Source organism: Lathamus discolor, chromosome 3 (genome assembly GCF_037157495.1).
Source record: "Lathamus discolor isolate bLatDis1 chromosome 3, bLatDis1.hap1, whole genome shotgun sequence".
NCBI classification, from domain to species: domain Eukaryota; kingdom Metazoa; phylum Chordata; class Aves; order Psittaciformes; family Psittacidae; genus Lathamus; species Lathamus discolor.
The window spans coordinates 124,798,452-124,826,270 of NC_088886.1; the positions used below are offsets into that span (position 1 = coordinate 124,798,452).

The following is a 27,819-nucleotide window of genomic DNA, read 5'->3' on the forward strand; positions in this document are numbered from 1 at the left end:
TCACAGAAAAGCTACCTGAGAATTATTTGGACTTGCCACGGGCTTTGTTTGGAAACAGAGAGGCTTGTATGTAAATAAATCCTGCTGCATTTCATGCCAGTGTGTGCCCATTTCCTGAGCTTTCATGAATTTAAAATACATGTTTATGTTTCCAAACGGAACAAAGAACTTACCTTTCTGAACAATGAGTGTGCTCCTACAAGCCCCAGTAACCTCATGGCACTTCAGCCAGCCCAAGCTTTGAGTTTCTTCTCCAAGAATGGGGAATTGCTCGGTTTGAGGTGTGTTTGAAAAGGACATCAACAGGGCGATTGAGTTGAGCATATAGAACACTGTAGTTTTAAATCAGCAGCATGTTTTTCCTTTGCTGGCTGACATGCCTTGTTTTGGCATTCTCCAGAGAGCTGCTCTAACATACAGACTTATCTAGGGCTGACAAGGAAAGAAAATTTAACTGGAAAAGGCAACAATAAACCAGTGATTTTCCAAGTTGCAGGAAGGCTTCTTGGCAGCTTCAGGTATCCTGGGGATGTGCAAGAGCCCCAGGAAAATGCCATCCAGCCTCTGTCATTCCTTTCTTCCTCCCCCCCAAACTCTCTTCCCTTTGGCAGCCCCACAAAGGGTTTAACATTTACTTGGAGCCAACACAGGCAGGACATGAGCCAGCCCAAAGGCAACGGCTTGGCATGGGGTGGGAAACACAGCTTGCAGAATGTGCCCATCTCCTCTGTTTCCTCCCCTGGCCTCTGCTGCCATTCCAAGTCAGGTGGCTGCGTCAGCACCGTCAGCAATCAGCGCCAGCTTCTTCACCCAAGGGATCCTACACCTCCCAAACCAGCCTGATGCCATAGGGGTCCCCACTGTTGCCCACCCCTGGACAGACATGAGGTGTGGAGCCTGGGGAAGGGCTGTGGCTGGAGAAATGGCGGCTTGGGGCTTGCTCACTGGAGGCTGAGCTGCAGTTAGTCCTGACAGTGCTGGAAAAATGGAGAGAGCTGCAGTCCCGAAAGTGGGAGACTGCTCCAGCAGACTTGCTGAAGCCACTGGAAGCTACTTCTCCCCTTGCTGGCCAATTCCTAGGTCTGTAAAAAACAAGGGTGAGCTCAGACTGGAAGGGAAGAGATGCAAGATGTAAAGCAACTGGATCGCACAGCAGGACCACCTGGCACCTCAGTTCTTTCAGTCACCATGATCCATATTTCATGTTCTCTCCTCCCAACAAAAAGGTATCCATGACCTCAGCATGCAAAACCTGCTCACACCACTATATCCCATTTACCTGAGCTGTCTGCCCTTTCAAAACTCAACCAGGGCCATCAACCACACTTAACAGGGCTCTTGGAGCACCTCAAGTGGTTTCACTCCTTGTTTGCTGGCACCTTTTTATCCAGGTCAGTCACCTTTCACAGAGAAAGAGAGATCCTGGATGTGCTTACGGTATTTGTTTGTAACTGTAGCAGTTAATGAGAATTCATCCCCAGCCCAAGTGAGTGACTAGAAGCTGCTGCCATCTGAGAGCCCTGTGCTGGCCTACATGAAATAATGAATGGAATTACTTCAGCTAATGGCAACTATTTAGAAAGCAAACAAAACACATGGGTTTTGGCTGGGCTTGGACTGAAGGGGCTCCCACTGATGTTAGCTATTTTAAAATGTCTCTGAAAGAAAGGGAAGCTGGCATGTATTTGAGATGCTCACACTCTAGTTCAATTTACAGAATAAAAGCAGAAGGATGCAGCATTCTTAAGTCATCTCATCTGAGATGTGAGATGCATTGTTGTGTCCTAAATCATATACAAGAGAACAAATGCATTGGCCTTAACCATCTCAACAAACTCATTAATTACTATTTAGTTTCTGAACACCGAAATGCGTGAACAGCAGAGGGACTTTCTTTTAAAATGTAGACATTGTAAGGATTCTTAAACTCCCCATGTTTGTTTTGAATTATAAATGGATTTGAAGGACAATTCAGTGGGACTGTAGTTTGACCTACACAATAGATTACACCACAAGGGAAATGGCTTTATGCGATTTGGTCAGTAGGATGGAATTACTTCTATTCCTTTCAGTACTTTACCAAATTTATTAACTGCTGAGGAACGCAGACGACTAAATGGTTTGGTTGCCCTTTGCTGCTTTCCTAAGCATTTCTTCACCACTGTCAGGGTTTGGAAATAGACAGTTTCCTTTAAACAGTCATTAGCACTACTGTACCTCAAACCATAAAACCATCCCTTACTGGAAATAAAAGCAAGATTGCTGAGCTAGCTGGCATGCACTGCTGTCTGCATGTTGTGGAACTGCACTCGGAAGTTCAAGCCTCCTTTCTGGGCACAAACCTCAGTGCTTTGACTTTCAAAACCACTGAACATCTGACAGTCCTGCTGCACGATCTCAGCTCTTCTGGAATCAAAGTACTTAACACTTTCTTTAGCATCTATCTGTAAGTTTAGATGCCACCCTAAGTTATGCTTTAATTAGCAACAAATTAAGTTTGTAAACACACAGCCTGCAGTTCTGCCATCCCAGTAAGTTTACAGCTCTCTCTCCAAGCCAGGTACCCTTCTGTTACATTAGAGGCTGCCAAGCAACCTGAGCATACACACACAAAACGCAGTCCTGCAGAGTTCATACACAGCCAGAGAGGCCCCTTGGTGAGTGCTCAGCACATGCCTGCCACACACCTTCGCCTTAGATGTCACACACACACAGCTTGTGTCCCCAGTCCCAGCTGACCCATCTGTCCTTTACTGTCATAGCAGCATAACACAGTGGTGCTTAAAGATGACTCTGCAAGACTTTCGCACTGATGTGGTATATTTGAGACAAAACTACAGTAGAAACATTTCAAGACTGGGTAGAGTGGACTACAGATCACAGCTTCTTGTTCCCATGAACGGTTTCAATACAGATCTTAGTGCAGTGCCTAAAGCAGTTCATACATCACTACCGTTGTGAAACAGAGGCAAGAGGGTACACTTTGTTTTATATATAAAAAAACAAATAAATTATACATTGAGAGTTATTGCCAAGCTTTACATATAAAAGGTAAAAACACAGTAGTTAGTGTGGTTTTAACAAAAAATGTCTAGCTAAAAAAACAGTCTTACGTACTTTAAAAATAGTTTGTCCAGTTTTGGGGGTGGGTGTTTATGAAGCAGAGTGCTCAAACCAAACAGTAACAAGGAGTGAATTTTGTAGGAGAATCTCACAGCTCCCTGCTGCACAGGGTCGGACGCCAGCGCAGGGGCAGTACCCATTCCTTGTGCGCACAAGCCTACACAACGCTGAGCAATGGATCCTGGCTGCAGCAGCCTGTTGGGTCTCCCTCCTGAGCACCCTGAATGAAATCACACCTGTGCTGTCTCCAGTTGGGCCTGGCAGCAAGGGCCAACACGTCCATGATGCTGACACTCAGCCAAACACATGGGGATTACACCTGCACTGCTGAAAAGGCCACTAGCGTGGTTTATTTGGGGTTTTTTTTTTTGGTATAAAAGTAACGATTGTCCAGCTGCATTTGAAAGCTGTGACATTACCATGTCTAAAAAGCTATCTATACACACACTACAACTTTCTAGACTAACACTGTGTGCCCATAGAGCTTTAAATGCTAGCTGGCCATGCAACAGAGCTGCTAATACTGGAGAAGTTCTGGGTTGTACCAGAATATGTTCACCATGTGAAAAATATATCCAATGCTGTTGGTGAAGGACATGCTGACCTTAACAGTACATCTTTGCTTCAAGAAACGAGAATGAGGAAGGTGCAGACAACAGGTTAATGGGCAAGGGCTGAGAACAGTTTGTGGAGAGACCCAAATGTAACTGGACTGTTTGCCTGAGCTCCTCTAATGGTGCTGCAAATTTTCATGTCAAAGTTGTGTCCAAAAAATTGTCCAACAAATAGCTTTTACACAGCTACCTTTGACAAAGTGTACATGGAATTTAAGTTTAAAATCAAATACATTCAAGCTAATTCTTCAACCATGACCGATTACCAGGTAAGTAGTTATGTCATTCAACTCACCTAATTTTAAGCCCTGCTACTGCTGAAGAAGATTCCCTTAATTCAAGTGTAAAAGGGCTTGAACTCCCACACTTCAATTCCTGCTCCACCAGCTGGTCAGACCATCTCCACATAGCCAGTATGTGCTCATGCCTGTCGGACTGAGCAGGTGAGCCCGAAATGCAGTTCTAAGATCAGCACCTCCTCAAGATTCAGCAGTTTAAGATAGGACCAGGGTGTTTCTGTTATTGTAAATGTTAAGATTTCTAGAAAAACCTTTCACTCCAATTACTTACGGAGCGCGGCTGGAGTAAAATCACTTTAGATCCAATCACTTGTGGTTCTAATTTATATTTTAATCATAGAGTTAAAAACCCATCTGTCTGTGATGAGTACCGCATGCGCACACAGCAAAAGGGTGCAAGGCCAGTTAATGGGGACAGGCTGGGACATGTGTTAGTAAGTCAGTAGGGGATAACTTTGTTGGGAAAAAAGAAAACAACCTTTTTTTTTCCCATCAGGAAACTGGCTTTTCCTAAATGCCTCCAACAGAACACACATTCATTCACTCCTGTCAACTTTTCCAGCTCTGAAGAGGTTGGCAGTCCTGCCAACATCCAACACCAGATTCACACACAAGTTTTATTTAGAAACCTCTTTAAATACATTCCAAAAAATAAATTTTAGATGATTGGACCTTACAGCCAATCAATCAGTAGCAGAGCAATGGTGAGAAAATCCCTTTTCCTCAGTAGCAGACAGGCATTCATTAACAGTTATTAGCACGAAGTGTAGGAACTACTCAATCTGTGTCTGACAAGAGTAACAACACTATGCTACCTGGTGGCCAGTCAGCACACAACACTGTGTTTTAAAGCAAAACAGCGATGCCAGAGTGTTCAGATCACTCAGCTGTGGTGCTTCAGTCTCACCAGGCTCCCCGCGTAAGCCATGATCTGGACTAGCTAAATAAGCTATATTGAGTTAAACAGAGTTATTTCTCCCAGCTATCAGAGATCACTGGAAAGAACTGTGTTTGCAGCCCCACATCTACTAGAAATGGTAAGTCCCCAGTTTAACAGCGGAAAATTTTGAATTTTTAAATAAAGTTTCAAGTAGCAGTCCTCTGAAAATTTAGGAAAACCTTGACGCTTTGAAATTTCTATGTGTGCACACGTGTGTAAATACAAGTTCCCCTCCAATCAACATCATCTCACCCATGCTGAAACAGAAACGTTGGCTGCTTGGAACCATTTAGATTTTAGGAGGACACACTCACCACGCATGTTATTTAATTGTTCTCTGCTGTATGGGGCTGCTCAGGGGGAATCCAAGGATGGTGTCAACACACAGTGCTGTAAAGCTGTAAGCTTCTGCTATTCTACTTTTGGGAGCAATTCAAACTAACAAACAGTTCACAGAGCTCCTGAACCCAATGGGAAGAGTCAAATATCAAACACGCCTTAAAGAAAATGCTGCTGCATTCTGTCTATTTACAAAACCAACACATGTAGCTGGTGAACGCCAGCTCAGCTGCTGAGCAAACAGATCAACAGCATGTGCCAAGTTTCCCCACACAGTCCTGGCTTTGTGCAGGAAGCATGCTGTCGCAGCCATAGCTTCCCTTTTCCTGCAGGAACTTTGCTGGCAATTGTGGTTTTAATCCAGACTAAGACATTTGATATTTGAATTGGGAACCTTCTACATTTTAATATGCAGTAAGGCTCAGACTTAAAATTATAAATTATAATCCAATACTCAACTGGAAGTAACGCTGACAGAGCTGAGTGATGGGTGCACAAGAACTCCAATGAGAACAGGAGCTCTGCTCTGGCCGGTGGTGCAGGGAGCAGGCAGCCCACCCACACAGAGCTTTAGGTGCTGGCTGGAGAGGGGCTGAAGAGCCTACCCCCAGTCTTGAATCCCAGTTCTTGAAGCAATAGCTGCAAATCACAGTTTGCAGAGAATCACTCTGGCATGGTGCTTCCAAGAGCTCCCACAGTATCTGTGTTTCTCTTAAGGCCCCAGGGGGTTTGAGGAGTGGCAGTGGGCCACGTAAATACCATGTGGCTTCTTCCTTAATACTCTCATTCAACATTTTGCAAACAAGAGCACAAGAGCAGCAGTAAGAACGCCCCAATGTGAAAGAAGCAGCCCACAGTGATTTGGTCCAGATCTGTGTCTACGCTGAGACACACGCATGTAACCAGTGTGCAGACGTGAAGCTGTGCATACAGGTGCCAGAACCAACTGTCACATTTAAAATTGTTTTAAAAACCCACATGTATACAAACATTTATGAACAGCGCGGTGCAGAAAACATCCTTTAACCCCAGTGCTATGTACAAACCTCTTCCTAAGAAAGATCCCGGTTGTTTCACCTGTGCTCTCCCCTGTTAGCAGATGTGGAGTTTTACCACTGGGCTTCTGTATTTCTCCTCCCTCTGATTCTGCACTGACCTTTTTGACAGGCTGTATCCCCAGAGCTCACATGCTTACCTCTTCATAGCCACGTGGAGATATTGCTACCCAGGATTAAAATGATCTCTTCAAACTGTACATGTTTTATCCTGTACTTCACCTGAGCACCAAAAGGCCTTCACCAGCAAGTGCCCCTACCTTTGTTCTGCAACAGAGTGAACTGCTTACAGGAGCTTTTAATCTCTTTTTCCTGTTTTCACCTTATTCCTTCTATTCTTTGTTCCACATATAACTACTAGATAACACTCGGGACAGGATTCATGGTGGTGTTAAGAACTGATCTAGTTGTACCCACACACTGCTAACATACCTGATAAAGGATTCCCAAAGCACAACATCTGGAAACAACATCCAGAAAGAATATTAATAGAAATAAGAAAATCATTTTCTTTCCTAGTCCTATATGACAACAAAACTAACCAATAAGCAGTTCCTGAAGTAAGCTGTACTCATACCTTCACTGCTTCAGCATTTAAAACAGACATACCTCTAGCCTAGAATACGTGTATTTGAGTCATACAGGAAATGAAATAATCAGTGTCAAAATGCAGGACCTCTGCTGTAGTCTGCTAACGCTAAAAGTTGTTTGGCAGGTTAATTTTCCTTTTCCTGGTTGCAAATTCCAGCTCAAATCCAGTCAGCACAGTTGGTCATGGATGGACTAGATTTTCATTCTTTCCAGGTACTGTAAAAAGAGGTGCAAAGATTATTAAGGGGTTTAAGGCCAAAAAGGAGAGTATGCGTTGGTAAAACAAAGGAAAAACAGTGTATAATCACACAGAATAAAATGTCCTTGGCTGTATGAAGCAGTCATCAGTACTGCGAGCATACTGTGTACATAGCATGGCCACGAGGTGGCCCTACAAATTCTCCTAATCTTTCCATTGTTAATCTAGAGAGATCAGGGATATGTGCTCACACTTCTACACTGTGCTCACACACTACACCACTAATATCACAGTGAACGCTTCCCATTAACACCTGAGAGGCAGCACAGGGTAAGTAAGACTAAACCTAGCGCAAATTGAACACAACCAGATTCTGTTCCTCATGTTCAGAACTAGTTCCAGTGTGGTACTTCACTTCTCCGCAGGGAGAAGATCAAACGTGCATTGGTTTTACATTCCGATGTTGACTGTAATTCCAGTTAGATTGCAATAAATGTAGAAGTCTCTTCCTGGATCCCAGCAAACCAGCAGGCTTTTTGACTCCTGTTCAGCAAGAACCCAATCAAGTCTTCTTGAAGGATACCTTGGAGATGTGTTAGAAGATTTGAGTTTTTACAAGGTGGGGAAGTGCAGAAACTCCTCCTTCTAGAGTTCTGTGGTAAGTAAACACTTTGCTCTTATTGTAGTATCCTCAGAAACCGGGCTAAAAGGTGGAAAAAAATAAAAGAGGTCTAGTAAATACACTCCTCTGTCGTGACTGATGAAAGAGGAGTATTGTTGCAAAAAGTATTAATAGCTGTTCCCCTTGTAACTTAATGAGATCAGTCCCCCTGCCACCCATCACCCCTGCCAATTCTGACAAGTACTGGAACACTGTAATGACATTTCTCTGAAAATTCACTTGTACCCTCATTTTAGTCCCGTACTAAAACATGTTAGTGGATCAGGAAACAAACTGAAATGATAACTAAAAAGAGTCGATCCATTTTATAGCTCTTACAATGACACAGGCTTACCTCAAACTCCAGCTAAATTTGTATGCTTTGTTCTTTTGCTTACCTGAATTTCAAAAAGTTTCTTTACGCTTCAATGATGTACAAAAATATACACACATCAGCTGCTCTATTTCTTGGTAAGATTTCAAATGCTATAAAGCAAGACAGAACTGTAGCTTGTAAGCACAGCAAAACAAGGTACTCTGTATAAATGACCACTATAACTGTTTAAATGGAAGTAGTAAGAGCACAAGCTTCCTTTCTACCCCATACAGACTTCTGAAGTGAGTGCTGAGGACATCTTACCTTGCAAGGACTTTGGATGTCTGCTGGGGTGGTGGCAATCCAGCTGATGACAACAGGGTCTCCATGCTGCCTTTCACTGCCTTCATAGCTAAGGCAACATCATTTCCCAAAGGCCCATTGGGAATAAGTCCAGTCTGAATTGGGGAGAACGAAACAGAAAACTGAAATAAAAACCTGCCAGGACAAGACAAGCTAATCATAGACTGGTTTGTGTTGGATGGGACCTTAAAACTCTCTGCCATGGGCACGGATTCCTTCCAGTAAATCAGGTCGCTCTAAGCCCCATCCAACCTGGCCTTGAACACTACCAGGGATGGGGCAGCCACAGCTTCTCTGGGCAACCTGTGCCAGTGCCTCACCACCCTCCCAGTGAAGAACTTCTTCCTTGTATCTAATCTGAATCTCGTCTCTTTCAGTTTAAAGCCATTCCCCCTTGTCCTGTCCCTACCTGTTCTTGTGAAAAGTCCCTCTCCATCTTCCTTGTTGGCCCCCTTTAGGCACTAGAAGGCTGCTCTAAGGTCTCCCCGGAGCCTTCTCTTCTCCAAGTTGAACAAACCCAGTTCTCTCAGCTTGTCTCCATAGCAGAAGTGCTCCAGCCCTCTGATCATGTTTGTGGCCCTCCTCTGGCCTCATTCCAACAGATTCATATCCTTCTTATGCTGGGACCCCAGAGCTGAGTACAGTACTGCAAATGGGGTCTCACAAGAGCAGAGGGGGACAATCCCCCTCCTTCAACCGGCTAGCCATGCTCCTTTTAATACAACCCAGGATATGTTTAGCTTCTGGACTGCAAGTGCACATTGCTGTGTAATGTTGAGCTTCTCATCAACCAATATCCCAAAGTTTATATATTAACAGAATATATGTGTTGTTTGATTTACTCCAGCTGAATTTGCTTTATTTCTGGTCTAGTGTGTTATTTTGTGGGCCATCAAATTATTAAAAATTATTATATTTTACTATTTTACTATTTTACTTGTTAAGGACTGGTCAAATAACTCACTGGCACTATCCACCTCGGTGTTATCATGGGCTGCGAGGACACCTACAAAAAACCAAATGCTCATTAGGAAAGGTTGGAAGTAGCTGAGAACATTCTAAAATACTGCCTCCCAAAGCAATCCTGTCCCCCACATCCATCTCGGGTAGTTATCTACTGCTAATCTTTGAACCACGCTAGTGATGAGCTGCAGATGTGACTTTGTACCAGAAGGTAAACGGCACCCACAGAGCATACAGCTAACACCCACTCACTCACAGAAACTCACTGGGGGCAGTTTCAGCACAGTACTCCCTTCCAAAGGCAACTGAACCCATTATCTTTTCCTGCTTTGCGAACATTTACCGGGAGCACATTTCTGTGAACAGTTCAGACGTCCTACTCCTTCCTTGTTTTTTGGTGCACACAATAACATTTTTTTTTGCCAGCACAGATTATAAGATATTTCTTTACCTATATAAAAGGGTTGTTTTGTATTAAAATTAATTTTTCAAGTATTTAATTTATATATATACACATATATATATGTCTCTGTGTGTGTATGCACATTTATGTATCATTTCTCAAGTGTTATATATACCCAGAAGCCTGAGAAGCAGGCTGGCAGTCACAGCTATACTAAATACTACAGGCTCTTGTGGCACAGATACAAATTAACTCTTCAGGTTCCTTCACTTCCATTACAAAGCTGCAGTGTTCACAACCCTATGCCAGCCACTCTTCAAGTAGGGCAGCATATATGCAGTGATCCAGGGCTATCACCACTTCACTCTACTGCAGCAGATCCAAGCCTGGTTGACAGATACTAGAGCCAGAGGAGAGTTCATGAGTAAAACCCACTGTACATTTGAAGAAATAAGTCTGATTTTGAAATACATTTACCCGAGGTGTGGCTTCTGTAAAGTCAATTAGATTCTCTGTCAGTGATGTTAAGGAAACGTCATGGTCATCTGGAGTGCTCTATGGAATAAATCAGTTTTGAATTGAATTCCCATTAGTAACCAGACAGGTCTGCTGAATACTCCAGTGGCTTCCCAAGTTATATTAAGGAACTTAATGTTATGTCCTTAATGAACGCCATGGTTTATCACGTCTGTTCTTTCAAATTTTTATGTAAAATCTTTTTCAATAGCCTTTTTATTTTACTTATTCTCATCAACATACTGGAAACAATGTCAAGCATCAAATCACTCCCCACAAGTGTGAGGAAAACAACTGGTTTAGAAAAAGAAGTTTCAGGCAAAAAACCTGAAAGGACACTCAGAAATGGCCTTTGGAGAGATCTATACAGTGACCTTGCCTGCTCCAGAAAGCACTCTGGCATTCACCAAGACTGGTATTCATTGAGTTATGAGAGGCATGCAGCAAGGTCTGCTCTGCTTGCCTGGAGGCATCAGCAGCTCAGAACGTGACACGCAGAAACCTTCCAGGCTGACAGGTGGTGATACCTTTGAAACAGCAGCCTCCTCAGGTGGAGCCAGATTAGCTGGAGTCAGCAGGTCCTCATGGTTAGAGGCAGCATTGTCCTCATTCAGTGCATTACTGAAAGGAGAAAACATTCTTATCAGCACACTGCCTGGATAGCAAGGAACAGTGCTGCTCCTCCCTGATATCTCAACCCAAAAACTGGACACCAATTCTATGTGTGGCGGAGAAAAGACTGATACTTGTAAGCATGCTGAAGAAAATGCCTTCCAACTATCTCTGCAGATTACTGCTCTCTTTCATGGTTTCAGCTACAGCTGTGTACAGACCCAACAGTTATCAGCATCTTCTATCTCAAAGGAGCTTCATCAGCCCTCATTCCTAATTCGCCTGAAGCCTTCCCTGCCATGCTCTTATCTTCTTCTTTAGAGCCAGAGCGGCAGTATGTCAGGTATTTCAGTCCTTTCAGAAGATGAGAGAGATTCACTCAATGCTTGCTAGGACACTCACCCCGAGGCCTGCCTTGTATTGATCAACTGGTGCAACAGTACTTAAAGATGAATTTTTCAACCTGCTTAGTCAGATGTAGCCTAAAAGCTCAGCAACTGTTCCTCGTATTTTCAGACCTTTTCATGCTAATCTCCACATGGTTCCCTTATCCCAGAAACACATTTCTCCTGAATAACTTACAGAACAAAGGTGTCTGAGGCAGGGATTGCTTTCAGCAGCTCTCCTGGGTCCTGAAATACTGGACTGGTTGTTGGGGGACTACTCTGTGTTTTGCCTGATGGGATAATGGGTTTTCATTTTAAAACCACTTCACACTCACCAGGCAAAGCTACACTACGCAAGGTAAAATGCAATGATCACTGAGCCACCAAAAGTCCACAGTGAACTGCAGGTTTCTCAGTGCTGTACTTGGGTAACTAAATCACATGTTTCTTCCAAATCTATTCAGTACCTGACAGCAGCATCCTGAACATCGGAATTCTTGACACCTGTCAGGTTGTCTTCTCTTATGACCTGAGAAGAAAGAAAATGAACACAGATATAAATTTCTTATACCTGTTTCCATCTTGTGTTGGTTCAGAGAATCACAGAAGAGCAAAGTGCCTTCCTTCCAGCATGAAATTATGCTATTTTACTGCTCAGGGACTTAAAGTATCAATTCTATGCAAAAACCTCAGTGTAGAAATAAAAATAACTCACCAACACAGCCAAATAAAATAATACTAATTGCTACAGAATCTACCTGGACATGCTAGAAGCAAAGTGCTAGTCACAGAATCACAGAATACATTCTTGGTTAAAAGGCAACCTTTGGAGTTATCTGGTTCTATAACCACTCAAACCATGGCTTGTTCAGGGCCTTGTCCAGTTACACAAGGATGGAGTTATCATCAAGGATGGAGGATCCTCCTTGGGCAACCAGTGTTCCAAAACTGGACCACTATTATTGTGAAGAAAGGCTGAAAGGCTCTCTTTACTCTGCCTTGGACTTTGGCTCCTGGAGCACCCTTATCTGCAAGGCACCTTCTCCACCACCGGGCAATTGAAGAGAAACAAAACAGTTGAAAACATCACAGTCCTTATCAGATCAGTATTTACCTTGTGCCCCGCTTCTGCCTGGGCCTTCAGGATATTACTTTTGATATCAGCTGGAAGCCACGTTGCTGCTACGATTGGGCTCTCAATTGCATTGTTAAGACATTTATCTGTCAACTTCACCACTTCATCCTAGACAGGAAAAAAATCTTTATTAGAAGCAGTTCCCACATGGAAAACTCTGGGCTGAAATTTATTAACATCTCTAAATAACAACAATGCTCTGAGTAAGGGGAAAGTCACCAGATTTATACCAAAATGAAAAAGCAATTTCCCCCTTTATTTTGGAACTCTGTTTTGCTGTGACTTTGCAACTAAGTAAACAAAAAAGTACAATGCTTAAAAGTGAAGGTGTAAAGTGCCGTGCTAAAACTACAGTGTGTGAGAACTGGAGTCTAAATTTGCAGCCTAGTTTACCTATAAATCAATACAGCAGCCATCATATTTTATCATATCGGTAAAGCCCGACTATAAATTGATAATTTACCCTGAAATGCAAGTTGGAAGGTTTTTAACTTCAAATCCACTTATAAAGTAGAACAACAGTTTAGTGTGCTATTAACTACCTCTTCCATCACTGATGATATCAGAACAAACTAGCAGGCAGATACATAATGAAGACAATTAAAAATGAGATACCTTTCCCTACAGTGTATTTCATTATGTGAACTGCATTACTTAATTACAAAACGTTAATTAAGCATTCAATCTACTAATTGCTATTTGATTAGAGACAGAAGTTAATCAGCTGAGTGAAAACTAAATCTTGTGACCTTTCTTCCCAGGATACGGCTCAGCAGGGGGAGACAGAGACTTACTTTCCTCACCATATGCCCTGAAGCTGGCTAAGGCAGGCTCTTTCCTGGGGGCCAGCGCTGCATTCCTGCAGCACCCCCCCGGGGCAGGCACCCCCTGCTGCATTCCCATATGCACCAACTGCGTGTTCAGAAGGAATGAAGCCCACTGCACAGACAGCGAGGAGGGGAGAGGAGTTAGAGAGGTGAGTACCTGTCCTACACACAGCTCTCCATCCCCTTTTAGCTTTTTTTCATTCACTGGAATGAAAACTTTTAAGTATTTGGTCTTTAGAGACGGGGAAAGCTTTCCTTTTCTCGTCTCCCTCTGTATTACCTTCCAGGGTATCCAAATAGGAACTTACAAGACTCTAGATTAGAACCCTTTTAAAATTCTGACTCCAGCCAGCAATGAACTCTGCAAAATACTCAAGGCCACTGTCAACATAAGTGCTGACATGACCAACACAAGTATGAGGAGCAACACCCAGTGTTGCTAATGCCTATTGCTAGCAGATACTAAGAGACACACATTCCCAGAATTCATGAAGACAAACAAAATAATCGATGTTTAAGTGTTTTTATTTTAGAGAAGCTGCTGAAATTGCCAAAAGTCTGGAAGAATTAAAACTGAATTATTATTACCTGCACAGTCACAGTACCCAAGCGTGATAACCCTTAAATCCTTACTCTAGACCCCACTGAAGCAGATGCTTTATACAACAGTCCCTGCACAGAATTTCTAAGGCGCTATTCTAGTACCACTGACACAGTAAGCTTGATATTTTAACTGAACACACCACTACACTGGTGCTTTAAAAGCAACATGTTGTGGTTTAACTTCCTTTCAGCTTCGTCCACCTGAACAGTTTAATGAAGTTGCTCTAGTTTATTAATGATTAGATTCCCAACTTGTGGAAAAGTTTAGTACTATTAATAAATATTTTAATCAAATGTAAGTTCTATTAAATATTTTCATCAATATTAAAGATACATTTTTCTCAATCCTTTCTATTTTGTGACTAGGAAAAGCACTGGTGTTTTACTGTATTGTGGGGTTTTTTTAATGGAAAGAGCATATAGCTAGAGGGGAAAGCATCTGGCACCTGACAACACCCCAAGATGTCTCATTTACGAGACAGTTCGGTTGTTCACATAAACCAGTAAAGCTGCTAGGGTTCATCAATATTCTAGCTCATTACGAATTATTACTGTTTCCATGTACCAGACAAACTATATTTGTACTCAATTCTTCAGTCAAAATACGGAGCTACTCAGCAATGTAAAAAGGGAAGGAAAAAGAAAGACTAAAGACAGCAACAGGGGTGTGCGATCCCAATCCTTTGTGCTTCTGAGCAGTATTGCTGGTGCCACTGAAAATCACTTTGTGCAGAGATGGGAGACTAATTTTGGAACAATTTCCACATGTTTACAGATCACAACAAATTCAGAAAAAGAAAACCCTCACGTCCTTGCATTCCTGACTCCGGAGCGGACTTAAAACATGGGGAAACAGGGTGAACTTTTTATTGTTCCTTTCACTTCAGCAGCTGATGAAAGCTGAGTGTGTATTTAAGAGCTATGTGCAAACCTCTTTTGGCAGATCTGGTCACTGCGCTAGTGAAAGCTGGGAAAGGACAAAGTCACATTCTTCCATCCCAACAGAATTTGGCAGGGAACAGTGGTGAAGAATGAAACCATTCATTCCCCCCTTCCCAGTTTTCATTCTACAAAGATTTCTCTTTTTTCCTAAAAGAACATGGATAGCTAGATAAATATTTCCCTATCAAAGAGATCAATCCAGTTTGATTGATTACAAGTATTGAATTAACAGAGATGATTGTCACACCATCTCTGACCCCTGACAGAAAACAGGTTTTAGTTATTTTTAATTAACAAAGGTAAAATAAGCAGTTTGTTGGCATTTGACAGCGCCACTTACAAAATTCAGGGGACAGCTCTGCTCTCATACCTGAAAGCTAATGCTTTACCATGATGCATTTTACCAAACTTTTTGGGTACTGTAACAGTCTCTACATAGCAAGTATCTTATGCACTGGTAGAACTAAGGGAGACGAAATATATTGAAATCTGTAATCACACACTTTCAGAGAGAACACTTTAAGACTCTGTTCGTTTGAAGTAGCAGCAAGCTCCAGGATCGAAGCTCACTGCAAGGTTTTAGTGGATATATTACAGTCCCAGGCAGTTCAGTCAGAAGAACATGCCGTAAACACCTCTTTTACAAAGAAGTTAAGAACAGAAGTGCAGGAGGAAAGCCAATGGGTACATTTTGTAACAAACTCTACAAGTGGAAATATGTATTTTTTCTAAAGCAACCTTCAAAAGCAGGAAAAAAGTGGTTTTGACAGTTATTCTTTGGTCACTCTTTTCAGGACTCCTTTCCAAACCATTAATCTTCATCTCTAATCACAACTGGGTGTATTCATTTGGTATTACTGTAACCTACATGTCTTTGCAATTTGAAGCATACAGAATTTAAAGTATACAGAAACAGTCTCTAATCTTTGTGCACCTTTTTAAACAAACGCTCTCAAGAGACCTCTTGGTATGCTACATCATAGGCTGAAAAGCTTTATTCAGTCTTTTCTACCCAAGGAAAACCACTGATTATCTACTCTTACATTTTTACAACATGATTTGAACTTCCTTCTTGAAAGCTGAAGTTTTGTTTACCCAAAAGAAGAATCACATTGGCATACCATCGATCCATTACGTATTTCTCAGTTATGCAAAAGTTCCTGCTGTCTAATCAGGTTACTATCGCCCCAGTATCTGTAACCTCTAATACCCAAAGTTACTCGGCACCTCAGATGACAGCAGCTGGATAACTGTAACTGTATGGTATTGGCAGCTGTTTATTAGATTAGCTCCTTACAGGAAACTTATCTTGGTTACTATATATCAGCCATGATTTAAAAAAAACACTAACACACACCTGCTCCACTCTCTCCATTTAACCAATTAAATGCTTTTTCCCCTCTCTGTCTGAACTAAAATGGAACTCAACAGGCAAAAATATTCCGAAATAAACTGTTCATTTGCTTTAGTTTATGTGGAGGCAGTGTTTTGGCATAACAGGACCTACAGGCTACTGACTAATCTTCTTAAGAGACTTGTTAATCTTTGTAATGCACTCACCTAGCGGAGAGGTGCAAAAGGCATCCCTGACAAGTCTTTAAAGGGGACATGAGCCAAACTGCCTGCAGCACCAAGCACACAATGCAGCAGCCTTCTCTTACACAAAAGGGGAGGACAAACATTCAGGAATGGGCTTAGCCCAAACACATACTGCTAAACACCTCTCTTGGCACCTAGTTCATTTTACTATTGAAGCAGCAAGAAAAATCATAGCTGTTTCACCAAAAGGTTGATAAATCCTCGGGCCTCCCTACAAGGCAGGGTAGTACACCCAGAGGTAACACTGCCAGGTGTTTTACTCTCTTCTTTTGTTCAAAGCGCAGCGAAGCACCTAAAGCTTTAACACCAGGGAAACAGAGTAAGGGAAATCTAAATTACAATTTTTTTTAAAGCTCATTAAAAACCCCAACATCCTGCATAGGTGCAGTAGTTTGATAACCAGCGAATCTAGAAAAGTTCACTGCTGTTGCAAGGGAGGAGCGAAGGAGAAAAGAGCCCTCATCCTGATCAGGGCACTGAAGCTAGTACTATGGCTCAGTTGCCTGTGGAAATGCAGCCTGACTTGCTCCAAAGGATTTATGAGAGCACTAAATCAAATCACATCACTCCTCTCTAAGTAAACACAAAAAGCATTAGCACCTACTTCAGAAAGCAGGTAAAAACTGGTTACTTCACAGGAGGGACGGATCACCAAGCTCCACTCAAAACAAATCTTCAGAAGTATTGGTGGGAGGGTTACCAAACGGTAACAGAAAAAAGTTAACAGGAAAAAAGAAACAGGAAAGCAGCAAACTCCTCAAAAAAAGAGGGCGAACTATACAACATCATAGAGTTACGTAACATACAGATAAAAGTAACTGAGGAACGTTTCAAGGGTTTATGCCTTTTACTCCCATAGATTTTGGAAAATTTCACCAGGCTGCAGTCTGCACACATGCATTTGCACCTCTGCCCCCATCTTTATCTCACTGCTTTGTCACGCACAAGTTTATATATAACAAAGCATTTGTATTTTCTTTACTATTGCCCAGCATAATTCACTCTTTAAAATCTTGCAAACAGCCCAAAGCAAGCGCAAGACTTCTCAGAATGATCTAAACAAAGCTCAGTAATGCAGCCAGGAGGAAGGAAGCCCAAGTACCTGCACATTTATGTTCACACTGGGACGCTCTGGTGGCACAGGGCTGCTGCACTCTACCTCCATCTGTTTCAGCTTTAGGAATGTATCTTCAAATGCTGAAAAAGACAAAAAAGATACCAATTTCTTAATGTCATGATGGAGTTACATGACTTGTAACTCGCATTATTCCTGAACACTAATTCAATGGTTTTAAAGCTGTAGGGGAAATGAGAGGGATAGGGAAAGCTACTTGCTCAGCCTTCAATGCAACTTCCAAGCCTACGAACTCTACGTACCTAATCACAACACTCTGCACCCCCCAAGTTCATTAACCCAACCACCCTCACAAAGAATGAGCAAGCAGCAAGAGCTAATCGCTCAGATGGCTGCACTTCACTGTATCTGTGGCTGAAGTCAAATCCCATGAAGAGCTATGACTTTTCCTTGTGCCTCTGCCCATGAAAATGAGTTGCTTCCAATTGTAACAGGGAGAGCTGACTGACTTTGTTGTCCCAGTTATGGGTAAAACTGTCTTATGCATTATAATCTAAGGGAGTTTCCTGAAACACTTTTGGATTTTGGTAAGGAAACCACCTCATAACAACCTAATCATTTAACTTTGACTTCACACATCATGATAATAGGAAAAAAAAAAAATCAACAAGTTTGCTTACGATCAGAGTCTGCTTTTTCAGTAGCAGTTTCTTTTGTGCCAGGATGGGGGCCACTAACAGCCTCTTCTGAATCTCCTGTTGCCAAGGCAACAACTGGAAGACCTATTGCATCATCAACACAAGTTTCTGGCAACTCCGTGCTGTCTAGCAAATCAACAAAAGGTATGCTGCAAAGGTAGAAAGACGAGCAGAGATATGCAGAGTCATGTTACCACCCTTCTGTAACAAGAAATACCTTGAACACACGTAATCTCTTTTATCAAGCTGTCTTGTGCTAACTAGACACATTCGGTAAAAACTGTTTCAGGTAGTTAATAGACACTGGCTTTCAGTGAGTTAAAAAAAAGGGGGGGGGAGCAACATTTCATGTCTGTGGAAGTAACTTCATGACAGAATGGGTCCACGTTGCCTGCTTCTTCATCACACAGGAGGAGGAGGAAAGTTTTTATCCATTAAATACACTTTTTGGAACAGACATCTGAAGTTTTTCTAACAAACTCGAGATACGCTTTAGAAATTTTACTCAAGAAAAGGGGAAAGAAAGTTGAAACCGTTCACAAAAAGCTATTTGTACACCCAACACTCTCAAGTAGAACAGAGTGCGGAAGGGGGCACTGCACAGGTTTACACTGACACTATGCTATGGTTAGGCACACCTTTAACTAGTTTCAGTTTTATTAACTTGGGCATAGACATGAAGGAAACCTTAGCTATGCCAGTATTTTATGTGAACCATAGCATGTACTCTGTACCCTGTTAGGATCACTTGTTTCACTTCCTTTGCTTTCTAATGGTAATGTCTCCTTTTTACTTTGTCCTACCATCTGTATTTACAAAAGAAAAAAACAATTACAATAACAAAAGTACACTGTGATTCTTATGTTGCACATGGGTCAGTAATCTCATCCATCTCTTTGAAGTTCAGGAACAGTTAAACTATCCTAACAGCACACAGTTAAAGGTATCCTAACAGCAAACTGTAACAGATATGGAAACAACATCTGCTGCAAACATGATGGCTGATCAGACAACTGGTGCACACAACTGCAGTTTGACTGCCCCCAAATTTCAATCACACTTACATACAATTTAGTTGCAATATTAGTTTAAGAAGAAAAATCTATCCCTTTTGAAAGCCCTGTCCCAAATACGAGAACAATGATATCATGCAAGCATCTGCCACAACAGAACTTACCCTTTACGTATGGACAGAGACACTTCCTATTTGACAGTTCAGACCAACTTACCAGCAGATAGTCTGGCAAAGAAGGTATGATGGATACAGAGAACTTCAATTATTAGAAGAAACAGGCAGGAATAGATGCTCCCACTTAAGGAAACAAAGAGGGACTGAATCCCATATCTTACTATCAGAGGATGCCTATCCATGAGAGTTGGCAGGCTCTATGATCTTCACATGAAGCTATCACTTTTCTTCCTGTCTTCTGGTATTTTTTTGCAAATAGCCTCCCAAATTTTTAATATGACAACCAATGTAGGAAATTCAAAGTTTGCCTGCAGCACAGAAAGGTGCTAACGCCATGACATGTTGAAGGAACCAGGTATAAGCTCCTATGAACTACGTATAAAAGAGGTGACGTTCAGCACCAGTAACACTTCCTCATGCTGTAATCTTCTACTGCTTTTCTTCTCATTGCAGCAGAGTGTAGAGAAAATGAGTGAAAAATTATATTTATCTTAATTAGAAAATTGGTAGGATAATTACACTAGTATTTTCCACCATTTTAGGCAGACTCAAAAGAAGCCTCCAAAGGCAGCATTCAAGTACGAAGTGATCTCATTTTGCCTTCAGACCCACTGAAAGACCTACTCGGACACCCTGAGATAGGCAGTCACAAGAGGAAAATCATACTGTGGAGACCCTCAACCACTGGAATTCACAGGCACAGAAGACAAGCTCCCCAGAGAGCATTAAATTGTTTGAGGCCACCCAGATACTTCACCCTCTCCAGAGCACTAGCAGGAATAACTACCTCACAGGCTTTATAAACAGCCAGACTACAGAAGTCAAAAGCATAAGATACTATTTTCAACACTGCAGAGAATGTCTGACTTCTCTTACAAAACACTGATGAACTGTCGTACCAAACGTAAGGGAAATAATACAAGGCTTCCCAGGAAAAGTGGGATTTCTACAGCAGTCAGTGTGCAGTACTCAAGAATGAAATGGACATTAGCTTTCCACGTTCCTGTATCTACCCACTTACAAGGGGATAACTGCACAGTAGTAAGTGCCAGGCTTTATGTCTTCAGAAACAATTTCTACCAGCATATTTTAAAAAATATTCTGAGGGTAAAGCTGATAAAAGATACCAGGAGTGCAAGCCATACAAATAATTATGAACAGCCAAAGTGCGCGGAAAGATTTGTCAACCCACTACTAAATCACACAGAAGTTGTTACATGGAACTCCCACAGATAAGGGAGTTAGCTACTGCATGATTTCTTCTTTTTGCCTGACAAATACATTGCTAATAGATTGTACCATACAGCATACAGTGCATAAGGCGACCGAGAGAGCTGACAGCTACAAAGAGGATATTTTTTTTTCTAATTTCCTAGTTGAAAAGCAGAACAATAATTCATCCCAGTTTGTGGAATACAATCTGCAAAATACAGTAACTATGCGAGTCTGCTGCAACAGAGCTAATTCTTTTGCAAGTAATCTAATTTGAAACAGTGTGGAGCACCACACAAGCCAATTTATTTCTTCTAACTGTTAGTGACACAAAATAGTTTCTTATGCTGACACCGCAAGGTAGTACAATAGTAGGAAATTCCTTGCTCATTTCCTTCAGTTTGAGTCATTCAGTGCTGTACCTGAAGTAAGAAGAACAGTAAAATTAAGCCTGTCACCTTTTCAGATTTTTTTGTCTGAACAGAAATGCAAAATACTTGGAAATATGAACTTCCTTTTCCTTTTAAAGTGAAGAAAGCAAAGAAAAAATCCTGGTGATGTAGCATCCTACAAACAGAGACTCTTCAAACTCATTCAGTTTTTAACTAAACAGGCTGAGTCTGGTTCTAAGTTGCAAGACTTCTGCTGTCTCCCATTTGTTTGAAGATAATTCCAAATACTAACATAGCATAATATACATAAGCCAACAACTACAGGAAAGGAAACACCCTTAGGAAAAGGTGCTGGCTGCCTAACCTTTGTGGACATTAAGCAAAGATCTGTCACCACCACACTGTTTAGAAAGACATCCACCTGTTTCCTCAATGCTATTCATAGAGCACATGACCTGTCCCTGCAAAAATGCAGCTAGCTGGTTTTGGCACTAGTGTGGCACAATTTCCCCACCTGCTTTTATGAGCTGTCACCTACAGTGGTGGAAACCAGGACAGTAATTTTCTCTAAGTCAATGAAATAACACTAAAATAAACTCAGCATACAGCAAAAGCAACCCTCAGGACCTATGCAAGAATCAAAGCCACATGGCAAAAGCGTGCAACATACACCATACTAAACCAAATCAATCCTAAAGGCAGATGGACTGCAGGCAATCAGGGTTGCTTCCCCTACCCTGAATCTGAGCTAGTTCTGCAGCCATGCAAAAAAATCTACTACAAAAACTTTACCCAGAGCTTTACTTAGCAAGCTTGCACTTCATGCCAAGGCAGTCCCTGACAGCACACTGAAGGCAGCTGGGACACCCAGCCCTCCACTCAGCACTGGTGAGACACCCTTGGAGTGCTGTGCCCAGCTCTGGTCTCCCCAGGACAAGAGAGATGTGGACCTACTGAAGGAAGAGCAGCAGAGGACCAGAAAGACAATCAAGGGTTTGGAGCATCTGGCATAGAGGGAGAGGCCAGACATCTGCTACTGTTCTGCCTGGAGAAGAGAAAGCTCAAAAAAACCTGATGGAGAGAGAATAAAGACAACAGCCTGACTCTTCTCAAGGGAGTCCAGGACAAGAAACAATGGGCACAAACTGAAATAAAGGAGATTCCACTTAAACACAAAAAAACCCAACTTTTTTGCTGTGAGGTTGGTGAAACATGAGAGGGTGTAAAGTCTCCATCCTTGGAGATACTCAAAACCTGGCTGGCATGGTTCTGAGCAACCTGTTCTACTCGACCCTGGTTTTAGCATGGGGGTGGACTACATGATCTCCAGAGGCATCTTCCAACCCCAATTATTCTTTAATTCTGTGATAGCTACACAAAATTTCTCTGATACCTGAGGAGTCAGCCACTACTTATAGTGGCCTGACTACTGCACAAGCACATTTGAACTTATAACTCTGCAGTAAAACAGTGACTTGTTATTACAACAGTACTCTTGCATTTTAGATACAAAACTATCCCAAATTCCTCCACCCAAATTAGTTGCTGCTTCTCCCTCATCTACACAGAAATTGTAAGATAAAGTTAAAACACCTGTTTTCATTCGTATATTCTTATGCAACTTCATAAGCAAAGCAGAAACTATTTGCTTATTGTTTCAAGAGTTCACAACATTCACCTTGCAAAATCTAAAACCAAAACCAGCCCAACAGATTGTTCTGATCATCTCTCCAGATCCCACAGATCTTTAATGAGTAGCTTACATATCCTTCTTATTAACTTTTTTTTCTAAGCAGACTCATATTTCATTAGCAATCTCTTTCACCTGTCAGATGCAAGGGTGCATAGCCAAAATGTCTCATGCAACATTAAGTTATGTCCTGGCTGAGACTTGCTCTCTTTGTTTGTCAGGGTTGGATATCTGAAAACTAGTCTTTCGTATTTCTGGTCTCTGTAGCAATTTGAAACTTATTTAAACAAATTTAAAATCATTCCAAACCTCTTTATTCTAAGAGCTCAATATAAGTGAATTTCAAAAGCACTCCACTACAGTTTTTCCTATTTTTTTCTTATTAATATGAAAATACTACTGGAATTTAAAAGCAGTTAACTTTAGAAAACACAGTGTGTTCAATGGCAAAGGTAGTTCTTCACGTTGTTAACGGCTCCCAAGAACACCAACGAGCCGTGAAGCTGGAGTCTCAAACTCTGACTTAATTATTAACCTCATGAATCATATGGTAGGACTGGTGTTTGTCAGGAATATTTTGGTTTCATTTCAACTGGAGCACAGCATGAAAAAAAAAAAATAAGGAAGAAAATTTTGTAGAAAGCAAAAAAAACCAAACCACCCCACCAAACAAATGAAACAAAACCCCCAAAACCCCCAAAAATTACTCTTTGCCTTTTCCGGAGTTCTGATCATTTTATTCTTAAAAAATTAAAATAATTCTATTCCATTTCCAAAGAATATATTTTTAGAAGAGGACTTGTTAAAAAAAAATTAAAATAAAAAGTTAGTTTTCAGATCAACCATTTATCTTAGATACCTTTAACTAATCATGGTTCAAAGGAAGGGGTAGTTCTATCCTCTACCTCTCTTAAGATGTTTTTGAAACCACATTATAACCCACCAGTTCTATGTGTAGCATTATTATGAACCTGACTTCCTGCATGACACTCGAAGTTAAACCCACCTAAAAATAAAATATTTATCTTTCCATGATTAAGGAAAACCTTAGCACAATTAAAAAGATATGTACTCTTTTTAATCTAAGAGTGATGGGTGGTTTCTGATCTATATGTTACTTCTTTTCTTTAAGGACTAAATACCAACAGCACAACACGCAGGGCCTTTGTGATAAAAGCTTTTTCCCCCCCTCTGTGATCAGTCTTGGGTCCATTGTCCTTATCTTAGAAACAGCTCAAAACATATTTTCCCAGCCTGTGCTAGACAGCAGTCTCAAGCTCCAGAAAGGCCCATGTCTCAGAGACTGGTCATGGTGTTTTGGACAGCATAGGTCCCAGCACCGCTATGCATTCCTGCATTCTTCACATTGCGCTCATGGACAAAAGCGGTGTACTGTCCCTCCGCAGCGCGGGTCCTCGGCAGGGCCCACGCGTCCCACGGGCTTCCACCACGATGACAGCGGTCGGCAGCATCAAAGGGCCTGGATTATTGAGGAGCGGGAGGGGGCACAATTAGTAAACAGGTATGGATGAGGAAGAGGGTGGAAAAGTAAAGCAAAGACAAGAAGACGGGTGCAAAAAAGGCAAGGAAAACGGGCATTGCTGGAAGGTAAATACTGAGAGAAGGAGGCATGCAAAAATATGTGTACATGACGAGACTGCCAAATAAACCCCTTTCCTGCTCAGTACCATGCACATTTTTAAACAAGTCTGAAATGACAAGTTAAGCAATCCCATGTATACATTGTCTACACTTACCAAATGAACAGCACTTCATATTTCAAAGCACTTCACAAAACTGAGCAAGAACCATGTGCATTATACAGATGGGAGAAAATATGATGGAGGAACAGGCCTCCCAAGTAAACAGTGCATTTTATTCGCAGGAAGCTGAAAGGGTTTAAGTGGCAGCTCTAAATGTACACCTGAAACAAGCATAGTACTCAAAGTCACTGGAAAATGTAGATTCTAATGCAAGTTAAAAAAAGAGAAGGAAACAAACTCAGGAAAATGAGCATTATCATGCAGGAGCAAAGAGTAGAGCACACACAATTTCACAATTTAGGTTACTAAGGGACTAAATAGCACTGAGGAAGCTGACTACAGCTATACTTGATTAATATACACTTAGTTGGGAAAAGAACAATTTTTAAGAAGATCACAATAGAAACTAGGACCTTGCTTTCTAAGTTTGCATATGGGGGCATAATGGTTTGTAAATTTTAAATTTTTAGCTCCTAAAATCAAAACCATAGAAATCCTGTGCACAGCTATGGCCAGTCCATACCACAACTTGAATAAAGTCCTCCAAAAGTGAGGAAAAGGAGCAGGGGAGAACACTAATTACTTAAAACAGTGTTTTGAAACATATTTTTATGAGAAGCCCTTAGCTGGAGGCATAAAGCTGTAAGGCTTTAGGCACACGCATCTTCACAGCAGCAGGGACAAGAAACAGACTGAAACAGATGTATTTTGAAAGACTTTAAAAAATGGACAATGAATTGTTAACTGTTGTCCATGTTGCACTAGGATCTTTCACTGGTATGCTTTAGGAGAGGTTGATGCAAGGTACAGTCAGATATCAAGAAACTATGAACTAATGAAGCAAAGAAATACCTAAAACAAACTTACTCCTTCAGTTCAGTGTAAAATTCGCTATTTAATGACCCAAATCTAAACAAAGTGGAAGCACTGTTGCTGTTCATCTAGAGAGGTCCTGGAGAGCCCCCAGCTCAAATTCCACCTTCTCATGATCCAGAAAGCCTGGTTTAACACTCCCAGCCCTGCCAGAGCAGTCAAGCAGCCAGCTCATGAGTGGGAAGATCACGCATGTTAAGGCAGGGAAGCAGAAAAGCATGCAGGATTCACAACAGCAGTGAATGATTAATGTTCAGGGATAGTCCTCCTTTAGAAAAGAGAGAGGATTTATATAAAGGTCACCCATGGCTAAATTCGGAGATTTGTTTTTTTGTGAAATACACTGAGGAAGTGACCTGTGAATACTGAAGGCTCCAGTCATCCACAGTTACAGTATTTTCCCTGTTTTTCTAATTTAAGCAGTTAAGTGGAAGTTACATCCACTAGCAAACAAAATAAAAAAGAAACCCTACTTATTCTGCAGTAAGGAAAAAAAAATATTAGTTGTCTCCTGTCCTATGTTAGCATAGAAACAACTTCTTGAGCAAAGATTAAAGTTACAGTGACGCTGGTGGTGTTTAAGGCTTCTCAGCCGTACAGTCAATATCCCAGACCATTTTCAGACCAGCTTTCCTGTACAGAAAATTTTACAGGAATGTAAAAAAGAAACAAAAAATAAACCCCCTAAAATCCTTCCTATCTGGCAAAGAACTCTACAATCTGGCACAACTGCTGTTGGCAGCTGCAGCATTAACATTTCAAATTAAAGGAAACATTGACATTAGGAAGGAATCTAAGCTGCAAGGTAGCCAATACAGGCATCTGCCAAGCAGCATACAGAAACTCATGAGGTCAAGACCTTACTTCTAAACCCCTTCAATCTAACCATCTAAAAAAATCCCCAGTCCAAAAGATTTTGGTGTTCTCAACAATCCTTGGCAAACTCTCTCTAAAAGAAGACTATTTTTCTGACAGAAAGCAAGGATAACTCATGCAGAAACAGGCCAATTACAGTAACAGTTGAAAAAAGATCTTGTTAGCAGCACCGAGACACCAAGACTTGAAGGCGCAACAGCCAAGCCCCCACAATAAATTCATATGTTCTGGTAATTGTATTAACCTAACCCCACTTCCCATCTAGGAAACCAGAATGCAGCTCAACTGATGACTCAGCTCCAAACCGTTGTCTTCTTCCTACAGCTGGATTTGCCCTTTATTACAGGCAGTACTGTTACCTCTGAACACATTAAAACCTCTTTGCCAGAGGACAACTGCCTTCAATAATAATATGTCTCTAAGAAACATAACACATGCACACTCTCAGTTAAAATGCATCCATTGCCAAGCAGCTTGTTTTCTTTATGGCATGCTGCTTTGGGCTACAAGCAGGTATATTTTATATTCACCCCCACTCTTCTACAGAAAGGCTAGATACTGCAGCAGCTGGCATGTAAGCTTAGATTCCTTGACAATATTAAGACAGACAGGCTCAAATTCTTAATCGTAAAACAGGCAGACCAAGACCAAAACTGAAATGGATTGGCTACAAACTCCTCTCTGCTTCTGAACAAAAGCAGTGGGATTTCATAAGCAACAGAAGCCTTGCAAATACTAGCAAGAACACTAGCACAAATCAGATTCCCAAGAAGAGCTGTTTGGAGCAAGAGTCAAACACTTCCACCACAGAAAATGCCATTTTCTAGCATACATCTCGCAATTAGATCAAAGGAATAAAAACCAAACCATACTGAGAATGCTGAAGAATAAAGAAACCACCACCTTTCACCCACCACCACGGAAGGAATCGAGTGATCAACAGGATCTCATCATAGACAAGCACAGATTTCAGACACTAGATAAATCAAGGGCAAAAGAAAGAAAAAAAACCCCAGCATTGATCATATGTTCTGATTGAAACTTCAATAAAATGCAACACAAAGCAGAATTACCACCCTCCTTATAATCCAAAACCCATGGGATTAAAAGTCTTTAATCAGTAAGATTTAGGAAATTGAAGTACATTTGTCGTTGAACTGTTAGAAACAGGTATCATATACTTTTAACAGATACTGCAGCAAAGCAGGTTTATATGCCCAACAATGGCAGAAGGACCTTTCTCTTGAGGGCTGAAACTGCTTAAGATAAGAGCTTTTGTGTTGCTCAATTCCATCACTGCTACTGCTGTTCCTGGAGCCTCACAGAAACCAGAATTACCCTTCAAGGAGAAGCCATATTGCTTCTGAATGCACAAGAAGCTGAAAACGTTAAGATGACATACGCACAAGTACTACGTTGACATATGTCAGTTTTGGCTTTGAAACAGCTTTGCAATATGAAATTACTGTCAGATAAATTATATGTACATTTATATTCAAACAAATCACCCTCATTTTGAGATGCATCCAATCATAAACCAGTCTGATTACATGAAATCAAAGCTC

General features: G+C 41.4%; 1 protein-coding gene across 7 annotated transcripts in view; it reads right to left on the minus strand.

Annotated features, from left to right (window-relative positions):
• Positions 1 to 2,802: 2,802 nt before the first annotated feature.
• EPB41L5 (erythrocyte membrane protein band 4.1 like 5) overlaps positions 2,803 to 27,819 on the minus strand; it is a 58,052-nt gene continuing 33,035 nt past the window's right edge. For 5 of the 7 annotated variants that reach the window (XM_065671483.1, XM_065671480.1, XM_065671481.1 and 2 more), the window contains exons 17-25: positions 18,242 to 18,408; positions 17,589 to 17,683; positions 12,495 to 12,623; positions 11,848 to 11,909; positions 10,910 to 11,003; positions 10,344 to 10,421; positions 9,465 to 9,506; positions 8,462 to 8,595; positions 2,803 to 7,863 (exon numbers count right to left, since the gene is read on the minus strand). In XM_065671483.1, the coding sequence (XP_065527555.1) occupies positions 7,806 to 7,863; positions 8,462 to 8,595; positions 9,465 to 9,506; positions 10,344 to 10,421; positions 10,910 to 11,003; positions 11,848 to 11,909; positions 12,495 to 12,623; positions 17,589 to 17,683; positions 18,242 to 18,408 (859 nt within the window). In that variant the 3' untranslated portion in view covers positions 2,803 to 7,805. Of the gene's footprint in view, positions 7,864 to 8,461; positions 8,596 to 9,464; positions 9,507 to 10,343; positions 10,422 to 10,909; positions 11,004 to 11,847; positions 11,910 to 12,494; positions 12,624 to 17,588; positions 17,684 to 18,241; positions 18,409 to 23,457; positions 24,223 to 27,819 lie in introns of those variants that run through there. The other 2 variants (XR_010610863.1, XM_065671484.1) reach the window with 2 other exon arrangements.